Genomic DNA, 12,847 nt, shown 5'->3' with positions numbered 1-12,847 from the left:
TGTGAACTGGGATGATATTTTTGCAGGGAAATGTACTATGGACATGTGGTCGATGTTTAAGGATCTTTTGCAGGATGTTAGGGATAAGTTTGTCCCGGTGAGAAAGATAAAGAATGGTAGGGTGAAGGAACCATGGGTGACAAGTGAAGTGGAAAATCTAGTCAGGTGGAAGAAGGCAGCATACATGAGGTTTAGGAAGCAAGGATCAGATGGGTCTATTGAGAAATATAGGGTAGCAAGAAAGGAGCTTAAGAAGGGGCTGAGAAGAGCAAGAAGGGGGCATGAGAAGGCCTTGGCTAGTAGGGTATAGGAAAACCCCAAAGTATTCTTCAATTATGTGAAGAACAAAAGGTTGACAAGAGTGAAGGTAGGACCTATTAAAGATAAAAGTGGGAAGATGTGCCTGGAGGCTGTGGAAGTGAGCGAGGTTTGACTATGAAGGAGGTAATCGATAAATTTACTTTTTAACTGGATTAACTTTCAGCAATTCATCCAGCTGCAAGTCTGAAGGACACCATCTGTTGCTGATTATTGTCGTCTTCAATTGTATGTAATGTTGTTCATAGAGGGAGTGAGCATGATTATACTGCATTTGTGAATTGCATACAGTAAACAGTAAGTGCAAACAGTAACAGTAATTAAAGAGAACACAAGGGAACAACAATAGAAAATGATTAAGTGAAATTGCAGGAACAAAGTTGATAAAACATCATGCAGGTAATTGTACATTGGAAATAAGTATTGAAAGAGATTATATTTACAGAATGTGGTACAATTTTAGAAATCCACAGGAAAAGCCAGACCCTTACTTATACAGTGGATTTGGTTATATAGTTAATTTGCTGAAGTTTCATGGAAATATTTGAAAAGGTATAACTGAGTAACAATTATATATTTAAAAAATATATAGAACAAATTAGAATGCTACCAACACTACTACACAATGAAACTATACTGTATCAGTTCCTAACAATTATTGACAGCGGAATTAATCCAGTGTATGCTGCTGTGTTCTTTTGATTGACCGTAAATGAACAAAATCAGCACAGATACCTAGTGTGGATAGTGGATAGTGGATTGCCTTTCTGCACCTTGGCAAGGATCTTAATTTTTTTTAAATGGCAGAAGTATCAAAAATCACTGCTTTTAGAATTGGTATACATCGGCACAAATGCATAACATAACACAAGCATTCACAACTGATGCTATTTTAAAACTGTTCACTCTAAGCATGGTGTAACAGTGAACAAGTGCACACAACTGACACTAGTTGGAACCTGTTCAGCAACAATTTCCTGTCCCAGTTAAGTGGCAGAGTGTCCCAAGTAAACAAAGGGAATCCCAGCTACTTTCTTGGTTAATTTTTGTTCTTTAAGAGCTGTCCCAAATAAGGGGCTGCCCCATTCAACTGTCAGCCCATTAACTGGACTTAGAATCTAAAGGTGGCAGGTCACGTTGAGAAAAATGTTCAATGGACAAAGATAATCCTAGGCATAGAAATAAAAGAAGTTCAACTAATATTTTCATAAATTATGATTTTGGCCTCAACTGAAGAACCAAGTCCATTTCTGGGCTCAAGTGTTTGCTGCTTCAAAGCCATGTGAGCCACATTAGGTACCCAGAGAGACAGTGACAGGAGAGAGTGCAGCTAGGAATTAGTAGAGATGATAGAAAAATAAGCATTTTACAGATTAAATGAGAAGAAACGTTTGCCTTTGTTGAGGAATTGGCAATGGAATGTGAAGGTTCAAAACAACTGGCAAAAAGGCCACAAGTACATTGAGAAAAATATTGACTTGCAGAATGGCTTTAATGCACTGCCTAAAAGAGTAATGGTACAAAAATGTCAAAAGAAATTTGGATATACAGTATCATTAAAGTGAGAATATTGCTGGGCTGGTGGCTAAAGCATAGATAGGGAATTTACTGAATAAGTCTTTCAAGTAGCCCGTATAGATATAGCTTGTTTTGATAACAGTAGTACTGAGGTTGGGGATGGCATTAAACTGGAAATTAGAAATGCATGCAATAAAGGAACAGTAGTTATAATGGGTGACTTCAATCTACACATAGATTGGATGAACCAAATTGGTAAGGGTGCTGAGGAAGAGGATTTCTTGGAATGTATACGGGATGATTTTCTGAACCAACATGTCAAGGAACCAACTAGAGAGCTGGTCATTCTAGATTGGGTATTGAGCAATGAGGAAGGATTAGTTAGCAATCTTGTTAGCAACCTTGGGTAAGAGTGACCATAATATGGTGGAATTCTTCATTAAGATGGTGAGTGACATAGTTAATTCAGAAACAAAGGTTCTGAACTTAAAGAAGGGTAACTTTAAAAGTATGAGACCTTTAAAGGTTTGAGGTATGAGGTATTAGCTAAGATAGACTGGCAAATGATACTTAAAGGGTTGATGGTCGATATGCAATGGCAAGCATTTAAAGATCACATGGATGAACTACAACAAGTGTTCATCCCAGTTTGGCAAAAGAATAAACCAGGGAAGGTAGTGCACCTGTGGCTGACAAGGAAAATTAAGGATAGTATCAATTCCAAGGAAAAAACATACAAATTAGCTAGAAAAAGTGGCACACCTGAGGACTGGGAGAAATTCAGAGTCCAGCAGAGGAGGACAAAGGGCTTAATTAAGAAAGGGAAAAAAGACTATGAGAGAAAGCTGGCAGGGAACATAAAAACTGACTGTAAAAGCTTTTATAGATATGTGAAAAGAAAAAGATTGGTTAAGACAAATGTAGGTCCCTTACAGTCAGAAACAGGTGAATTGATCATGGGGAACAAGGACATGGCAGACCAAATGAATAACTACTTTGGTTCTGTCTTCACTAAGGAAGACATAAATAATCTTCCGGAAATAGTAGGGGACCAAAGGTCTAGTGAGATGGAGGAACTGAGAGAAATACATGTTAGAAGGGAAGTGGTGTTAGGTAAATTGAAGGGATTAAAGGCAGATAAATCCCCAGGGCCAGATGGTCTGCATCCCAGAATGCTTAAGGAAGTAGCCCAAGAAATAGTGGATGCATTAGTGATAATTCTTCAAAACTCCTTAGATTCTGGATTAGTTCCTGAGGATCGGATGCTGGCTAATGTAACCCCACTTTTTAAAAAAGGAGGGAGAAAGAAACCAGGGAATTATAGACCGATTAGCCTGACATCGGTGGAGGGGAAAATGCTAGAGTCGGTTGTCAAAGATGAGATAACAGCACATTTGGAAAGAGGTGAAATCATCAGACAAAGACAGCATGGATTTGTGAAAGGAAAATCATGTCTGACGAATTTTATAGAATTTTTTGAGGATGTAACTAGTAGAGTGGATAGGGGAGAACCAGTAGATGTGGTATATTTAGATTTTCAAAAGGCTTTTGACAAGGTCCCATACAGCAGATTAGTGTGCAAACTTAAAGCACACGCTATTGGGGGAATGGTATTCATGTGGATAGAGAATTGGTTGGCAAACAGGAAGCAAAGAGTAGGAATAAACAGGACCTTTTCAAATTGGTAGGCGGTGACTAGTGGGGTACCGCAAGGCTCAGTGCTGGGACCTCAGTTGTTTACAATATATATTAATGATTTAGATGAGGGAATTAAATGCAGCATCTCCAAGTTTGCAGATGACACGAAGCTGGGCGGCAGCGTTAGCTGTGAGGAGGATGCTAAGAGGATGCAGGGTGACTTGGATAGGTTAGGTGAGTGGGCAAATTCATGGCAGATGCAATTTACTGTGGATAAATGTGAGGTTATCCACTTCAGTTGCAAGAACAGGAGAACAGATTGTTATCTGAATCGTGGCCGATTAGGAAAAGGGGAGGTGCAACGAGACCTGGGTGTCATTGTACACCAGTCATTGAAAGTGGGCATGCAGGTTCGACAGGCGGTGAAAAAGGCAAATGGTATATTGGCATTCATAGCAACAGCATTCAAGTACAGGAGCAGGGAGGTTCTACTGCAGTTGTACAAGGCCTTGGTGAGACCACAGCTGGAGTATTGTCTGCAGTTTTGGTCCCCTAATCTGAGCAAACACATTCTTGCCATAGAGGGAGTACAAGAAGGTTCACCAGATTGATTCCTGGGATGGCAGGACTTTCATATGAAGAAAGATTGGATCGACTAGGCTTATACTCGCTGGAATTTAGAAGATTGAGGGGGGATCTTATTGAAAGGTATAAAATTGTAAAGGGATTGGACAGGCTAGATGCAGGAAGATTGTTTCCCATGTTGGGGGAGTCCAGAATCAGGGGTCACAGTTTAAGGTTAAAGGGGAAGCCTTTTAGGACCGAGATGAGGAAAAACTTCTTCACACAGAGAGTGGTGAATCTGTGGAATTCTCTGCCACAGGAAACAGTTGAGGCCAGTTCATTGGCTACATTTAAGAGGAAGTTAGACATGGTCCTTGTGGCGAAAGGGATCGGGGGTATGGAGAGAAAGCAGGTACAGGGTTCTGAGTTGGATGATCAGACATGATCATACTGAATGGCGGTGCAGGCTCGAAGGGCCGAATGGCCTACTCCTGCACCTATTTTCTATGTTTCTATGATAACAAGAACCCACACCTGTGGCATTCTAGTGTGAAGACATTTTGTAACTGCATTGGGTTCATGGTGAATACTCACTTGACTAAAGATTGGAACTCACCATCTTTTGGTGTGCTGAATTTGTGCCATCTACAACACTGACATTTACCTGGATCTCCTGATAAGTTCATGAAATTGGACAATTGCTGTTAAAAGCAACACGATGTGAACCATGAGACCTGTGTTGTTCGTTATGGGGGATGTACAAGAAACCCTCAGCTACCTTGTTAGTGTCACTGCAGCTTGAAGTAAGAGAATAGTCGAACATGTTTTTGAGCTATATCTAGTAAGCATTCTCTTTACGTATTGATGCAATGACTTATTCTATGAAATATTTCCATTTACAGTAAAGTCAATCTCAAGAAGCCTTTACTTCCCAGTACCAGAGATTATGAAACTGTAAAACCTTCACCTCAGGCACGTAAGATTATTTTTATTCATTACTATTAAGTTAATAGTTTGGTAAGAACTACAAGTCCTCAGCCATTCCAAACAAAATATAAATATTCATGTAGTTATTTCCTGAATTCTATTAGCATTTTATGTTCAGCTTGATTAAAGCATTTACAAATTATCCAGCCAAATATATTCATGAATTCACATAGGATTTAAACTGAGGCAAAATTTCCATTCTATACAAACCATTCAGCGACATGAATTATATTAAAGACATGGTTATTAGGGTGTATTTTAAGAATTTTAATTAGTATTATTTATGATGGATTGGTTTGATTTCTCATTGGACTCCAGGATGTAACATTATGCTCTGTGTATTTAGAGCCAGATTTCCCCAACCTTTGTTGCAGCTACAAAGAGGGTGAGAGATAGATGGATGTAGACCATCTCTGTGCTCTACAGCAAGCTTGAATGTCACTTCTTGTGACTCGACCTGATCACTTTGACAAAATCAAGCATTCTGCAAATCCAAATATTGGATTCAAGAGAAAGGAAATATCAGTTTGGAGGCTACCCAGACAGAATATGAGGAAATGCTCCTGCACCCTGTGTTGGGTTCCTCATGGCAGTCATGTCAGAATGGGAACGGGAGTCCAAACTGAAGTGGATGGCTGCCTTTTGTGGTGGACAGAGCAAAGAGATGTAATGGTCCCCCAATTTATGTCGGGTCTCACCGACATAGAGGAGGCTGCACCAGGAGCACCTGTTACCATAGATAACCCCTGACATTAGAAACATAGAAACATAGAAAACCTACAGCACAATACAGGCCCTTCAGCCCACAAAGTTGTGCCAAACATGTCGCTACCTCAGAAATTACTAGGCTTACATATAGCCCTCTGTTTTACTAAGCTCCATGTATCTATCTAAAAGCCTCTTAAAAGACCTTATCATATCTGCCTCCACCACCATTGCCTGCAGCGCATTCCACGCACTCACCACTCTCTGAGTAAAAAACTTACCCCTGACATTTCCTCTGTACCTACTCCGCAGCACCTTAAACCTGTGTCCTCTAGTGGCAACCATTTCAGTCCTGGGAAAAAGCCTCTGACTATCCATACGTTCAATGCCTCTCATCATCTTGTACAACTCTATCAGGTCACCTCTCATCCTCCGTCACTCCAGGGAGAAAAGGCTGAGTTCACTCAACCTATTCTCATAAGGGATGCTCCACAATCCAGGCAACATCCTTGTAAATCTCCTCTGCACCCTTTCTATGGTTTCCACGTCCTTCCTGTAGTGAGGCAACCAGAACTGAGCACAGTACTCCAAGTGGGGTCTGACCAGGGTCCTATATAGCTGCAACATTACCTCTCAGCTCCTAAACTCAGTCCCACGATTGATGAAGGCCAATGCACTATACGCCTTCTTAACCACAGATTCAACCTGCGCAGCTGCTTTGAGCATTCTATGGACTTGGACCCCAAGATCCCTCTGATCCTCCACACTGCCAAGAGTCTTACCATTAATACTATATTCTGCCATCATATTTGGCCTACCAAAATGAACCACTTCACACTTATCTGGGTTGAACTCCATCTGCCACTTCTCAGCCCAGTTTTGCATCCTATCATTGTCCAGCTGTAACCTCTGACAGCCCTCCACACTATCCACAACACCACCAACTTTTGTGTCATCAGCAAACTTACTAACCCATCCCTCCACTTCCTCATCCAGGTCATTTATAAAAATCACAAAGAGTAAGGGTCTCAGAACAGATCCCTGAGGCACTCCACTGGCGACCGACCTCCATGCAGAATATGACCCATCTACAACCACTCGTTGCCTACTGTGAGCAAGCCAGTTATGGATCCACAAATCAATGTCCCCTTAGATCCCATACCTCCTTACTTTCTCAATAAGCCTTGCATGGGGTACCTTATCAAATGCCTTGCTGAAATCCATATACACTACATCTACTGCTCTTCCTTCATTAATATGCTTAGTCACATCCTCAAAAAATTCAATCAGGCTTGTAAGGCATGACCTGCCCTTGACAAAGCTATGATGACTACTCCTAATCATATTATACCTCTCCAAATGTTCATAAATCCTGTCTCTCTGGATGTTCTCCATCAACTGACCAACCACTGAGATAAGACTCACTGGTCTATAATTTCCTGCGCTATCTCTACTCCCTTTCTTGAATAAAGGAACAACATCCACAACCCTCCAATCCTCTGGAACCTCTCCCGTCCCCATTGATGATGCAAAGATCAAAACCTGAGGCTCGGAAGTCTCCTCCCTCGCCTCCCACAGTAGGCCTGGGGTACATTTTGTCCAGTCCTGGCGACTTATCCAACTTGCTGCTTTCTAAAAGCTCCAGCGCATCCTCTTTCTTAATACCTACGTGCTCAAGCTTTTCGGTCTGCTGCAAGTCATCACTACAATCACTAAGATCCTTTTCCATAGTGAATCCTGAAGTAAAGTATTCATTATGTAACTCTGCTGTTTCCTCTGGTTCCATACACACTTTCCCACTGTCACAATTGATAGGTCCTATTCTCTCACATTTATCTTCTTGCTCTTCACATACTAGTAGAATGCCTTGGGGGACATTCTTGCAGGTGAAGTGTCATCTCACCTGGATGGATTCTTTAGAGCCTTGGTGGTGAGGGAAGAGGTACAGGGCAGGTTTGACATTTGTCATGTAAGCACCAGAAGAGGGATGTGTGGGGAGGGGTTGAGTGAACAAGGAACTCATACAGAGAGCAATCACTGCAGAAAGTGGGCGGGGATGGAGGGAGAGTTGTGCATGATGGACGACCTGTTGGAGATGTCAGATGTTACAGAGAATGGTGTTCTGGATACAGAGGCTCATGGGGTGTTAGGCAGGGACAAGGGGATCCCTATCTCTGTTATGACTAGCCGGAAGAAGTAAGAGCAGATGGAAATGGGAGAATGTGTGAATGTAGCATTGATAGTGGTGGAAGGGAAGACCATTTTCTGGAAAAACAGGCAAATCTTGATGTCCTAGAATGGAAAGCCTCATCTGAGAGCAGATGTGGAGGAGTCAGAGGAACTGAGAGAAAAGAACAGTATATTTACAAGTAATAGGGTGGAAAGAGGTACAGTCAAGATAAATGTGAGTGTCAGTGATTTGTATAATAGATAATTTGTCTCCAGAAATGGAAACTGAGAGATCAAAAAAGAGGGAAGAGGAGTCAGAGATGGACATTTAAAGGCAGTGTGGACGTTGGAGGCAAATTTGATGAAATTGATTAGATCAGCACCAATGCAGTCATCAATGTAGTACAGATTGAGTTAGGGAACATTGCTGGTATAGAGTTGGAACATGGACTGGTCCAGGTAGCTGACAAAAAGGCAGGCATAGCTGGCTTAGAGAAAGTGAGAGGAGCCAAAAGAGAGATTGTTGAGGGTAAGTGCCAGTTCCTCCAAATGGAGGAGCGCGGTGGTGGAGGGAAACTGATTAGGTCTGTTTTTCAGAAGGAAGCAGTGAGCTTAGAGGCCTTCCTAATAGGGAATGGAAGTGAATGGGGACTGGACAGCTTTTGTGAAAATAATATGGTCAGGGACATGGAACTGATCAAGAACATGTGAAGAGTCACAGATGTAGGTGGGAGGGACTGAACCAAGGGAAACAAAATGGAATCAATGTATGTGGACACAAGTTCAATGGGGTTGGAGTAGACAAAGTCAAAGTGCTTATCAGGGCAGTTAGGTTTGTGAATCTTGAATAGGAGGTAGACATGGGCAATGTGGGATATGGGAGCTATGATGGCAGTAGATGGGAGATCTCCAGTGGTGAGGGGAGAGTGAAGGGCAGTACATTCAGAGGGGATGAGGTTTGAGTAGGTGAATGGAGTTGTAAAGACAAGATGAATAATGTCACGTACACAGTTAGAGATGGAAATCAAGTGTGCCTAATGCCAAAGTGGAATGTCTAAGAGGAGGAAGTGGGTTGAAGAAGGAGAAAGGGGTGGGGAATTCTTGCCCAAGAAGTAGGCCCAGAGATGTAAGTGATGGAAGAAGAGCTTGGTGTCATCACCAGGTCTTCACCAACATCTCAAGTGAAAGGTGGGTGAGCAATAAATACTACCCGCACAGAGAATCCCACCACCAGTAAATGAATAAAACCAAACTTCGTGGTAATTGCTAAATAAACTTCTTGGAAGATGTCGCTGCCATTGAAACTGTGACTAACCAATTACGGTTGCATTACTAGTCCAATGTATATTACACCGCAATGTCTGTACTTCTGTTCACTTTATTCTTAGCTGCAGTTCCTGGTGAATGTGTCCGGGGAAAACCAATGATATCACCATCTGGCTTTTATTACAAGAACCAGTGGATGTCATCAAGCTGTAAAATCCATCGTTTTGACACTGCTGTAAACATTACAGACTGTCTCCGAGGGAAGAAGATGTATCTGATTGGAGATTCCACAATGCACCAATGGTTTACGTACTTGATTCGATCTCTTCCAGGTTAATCTGTCTATCTTATTTTGGTGGATAGTACATTAAATTCATATGTTATATTTGAGATTGGTCTCTGATATGGTAGATTATATAGGAAATGCTAGAGATACAGGCCATTCAGCCCATCAGTCCACTGTGGTGATAATACTCATACTTGTGTCCTCCGACAAAAATCCATCAACAGAAACTTCTGCACCCTTCACCCTCATTTGTTTGTCCAGTCCCTCATTCAACACATCTTCTACCTTTTTGAATCACTCCCCATTCTAATTTTTCACAACTCTGTTGGCAAAGAAGTTCCTTCTGAATTCCCTTTGAAATATCATGTGACAATCTGAGCAGAGTCTCAGAGAGGCAGCCCTTAAGGTCCTCCAGCACCCAGGGCATGACCTTTTCCTCACTGCTACCATCAGGAAGCGGGTACAGAAGCCTGAAGGCACACACTCAGCTATTCAGGAACAGCTTCTTTCCTTCTGCCACCCAATTCCGAAATGGACATTGAACCCTTGAACACTACCTCACTTTTTTAATATATGTTATTTCTGTTTTTTGTGATAAGTAGGTGAGAAGAGGTATAAGGCCAGAGTGGGGAAAAGAAGAAGAGGGGAGGAGGAGGGATTATTTTTAACCAGAAAGAGATATCAATATTCATGCCATCAGGTTGGAGGCTACCCAAATGGAATGTAAGATGTTGCTCCTCCATTCTGAGAATGGCCTCATCTTGGCAACGTGTCCAAATGGGAATGGGAATCGAATTAAAATGTTTGGCCACTGTAAGTTCCACTTTTGGCGGATGGAGTGGAGATGCTCGACAATGTGTCCCCAGTTTACAACTGATCTCACCAATGTAGAGGGGATCAAACTGGGAGCATTACACACAATAGACAACCACAGTAGATTTGAAAGTGAAGTGTTGCCTCACCTGGAAGGACTGTTTGAGGTGCCAAATGGAGGAGCGGGAGGAGGTGAGTGGGCAGGTGTAGCACTTAGGCTGCTTACAGGGATAAGTGACAAGAGGGTGGTTAGTGGGGAGAGATGAATGGACAAGGGGACCTTGAAGGGAGTGATCCCTGAGGAAAGTAGTGCGGAGGGGGGTGGGGAAGAGGTAAAGATATATTTAGTAGTAGAATCCGTTTAGAGATGCCAGAAGTTGGAGGATGATGTGTTGAATGTGAAGCCTCATGGGGTGGTAGGTAAAGGCAAGAGGAATTCTATCACTGTTAAGGCAGTGGGAAGATGGAGGCAGTGCAGATGTTTGGAAAATGGAGGAGATGTAGGTGAGGGCAACATCAATAATGGAGGAAGGGAAGCCTCATTCTTTGAAGAAGGCGAACATCTCTGATGTCCTGGAGAGAAAAGGTGCATCCTGGGAACAGATGTGGTGGAGGCAAAGGAATTAAGGGCATAGCACTTTTTTTTTACAAGAGATAGGGTGGGAAGAGGTATGGTGAAGACTGCTATTGTATTTGGTAGGTTGATAAAAGATGTCACTTCATAGTTTGTCTCCAGAAATGGAGACAAAGAGATCGAGGAAGGGGAGGGAGCTGTCATTATTGTATGTCTCTTGCTACCAAAGACAAGGATCCTATGCCAGGTTAGTATCTCTTAGCTCCTTAATTACATTGACAAGGTGTTAAGTCATTTATACTATTTGGTGCTGTAAGCCTGAAAATCAAGGGTGTTGTCCATTTACATGTGTATACATTTTACTAAATGATGGCCAGCAAGTTACATTTATTTTATTCCTTTTAGGTCTGAAAGTATTTGACCTTGGCTCTTCTGGAAATGCTGGCCCTCTCCTTGCCGTAGACAAGGAGCACAACATCATGGTGGAATTTCGTGTCCATGGACCCCCAATCCAATTCTACAATATTTGGAGCCAGCTATTGCGGTACACTTCAAATAAAATAGATGAAGTTAGAGGAGGGAAAGATACAGTCATAGCAATTACCTTATGTGTCCATTTTGCCTCTTATCCAATAGAAGTGTACATTCGGAGGCTGCAGTACATCCGGAGGTCAATCCTACAGCTTTTGGGCAGGAGTCCGGATACATTAGTGGTAATAAAGACGGCTAATGTACGGGCCCTTACACCATCCCTCAGTCTACGCCAGAGTGATTGGTTTTCCTATCAGCTTGATTCAGTACTGAGGAGGATATTTGCAGGCATGAATGTAGCATTTGTAGATGCGTGGGAAATGACCATAGCCCACTACCTGCCCCATAACATACACCCTCCACAAATTATTATAAAGAATGAAATGGATGTACTTCTTTCATATGTGTGCCCTTCTGAAAAAGGTTGATGGACATTTGAAGAATATATCAATATTTGCTTTAAGATAAATCATCTTTGAATTTTCCACAGATAGGGAGTATGTACTGGATACAATCAAACTGTTTTGGAATGTGTAAATAATCCTATGTTCTTTTCTGTTCCAGTATTAGTGGGAATTCTGTATGTAACTCAATACATTATGTAGGCATTGTTTCCATTGACTATCCATTTATCATCAAATAAAAATGGTTTGCTGTGCATTCCCAACGTTTTCTGTTTTAATTTCAGATTTCTGACTCAGCAATTATTTGGTTTTCACACGTTCTAATGAACTAGTTTGCTAGTGCCACTAGGGAGGATTCAAAGTAGATTGACAGAGTGGTGGAAACCAGAGTAGCAGGACAGAGGGATTGAAAGGAAGAGATGGCTAGACATGCAAGATCAGACAGGAACAAGGTTAGAGACTCATGTTGGGCTTGAAATTCTGCCCTGTGTTCGTTTAGGAAGAGAGACAACCAACACCGGAATATTACAAAACTTGGCTTTAATGGTGAATCGTAACTGGCACAGCGAATCGACGGAGTCGCTGGAGAAGGCGCGTTCCGACCTCCCCTTACAATCTGCTCTTATTTATATCCCTTTTCCCCCCCAGCACAACCCCCCACTACATATTAGGTAATATCGGGCACTTGTGTCCATCTTATTGGCCCGCAGCCATATGCTCACGAGTTACCTGTTTCTTTTGTTTACTGAATCGCGTAACACTTAGTTTCGGTGTAGCGGGGTCCCCAGTTTCGCTCCCCCCTCCCTCTCATTACGTGAGCCACTCCTGACCTGTAATGGCAGTCTCGAATTAACCCTAACACTCCCTCCCTTGGCCTCCCAGAGGCCACACCCCTTACAAGCTTTTCCGCGGCTGCCGGGATCAGGCAGGGAGGTGAGCGTCCCCCGGCACTCTTTGGCGTGTCCTCCCTATTTGCTTATCCTGATTTGTCCGACCTAGGGTCACAAAATATGGGTAGGGGTTCCCTAAACATCCGCAATTTTTACAAGTAGCATGCAACATTTCAGAAAACTT

The 12,847-nt window shown here is 42.3% G+C and overlaps 1 protein-coding gene across 1 annotated transcript in view; it reads left to right on the top strand.

Annotated features, from left to right (window-relative positions):
- LOC140727625 (NXPE family member 3-like) overlaps positions 1-12,029 on the top strand; it is a 28,910-nt gene extending 16,881 nt beyond the window's left edge. Inside the window, exons 4-6 of the mRNA XM_073045229.1 lie at positions 4,941-5,014; positions 9,288-9,497; positions 11,244-12,029. Coding sequence (XP_072901330.1) covers positions 4,941-5,014; positions 9,288-9,497; positions 11,244-11,797 — 838 coding nt within the window. The 3' untranslated portion in view covers positions 11,798-12,029. The remainder of the gene's footprint in view (positions 1-4,940; positions 5,015-9,287; positions 9,498-11,243) is intronic.
- The last annotated feature ends 818 nt before the right edge of the window (positions 12,030-12,847 follow it).

The sequence above is a fragment of the Hemitrygon akajei genome, chromosome 5 (assembly GCF_048418815.1).
Source record: "Hemitrygon akajei chromosome 5, sHemAka1.3, whole genome shotgun sequence".
Classification (NCBI taxonomy): domain Eukaryota; kingdom Metazoa; phylum Chordata; class Chondrichthyes; order Myliobatiformes; family Dasyatidae; genus Hemitrygon; species Hemitrygon akajei.
This window is presented reverse-complemented; position numbering and strand designations above follow the sequence as displayed.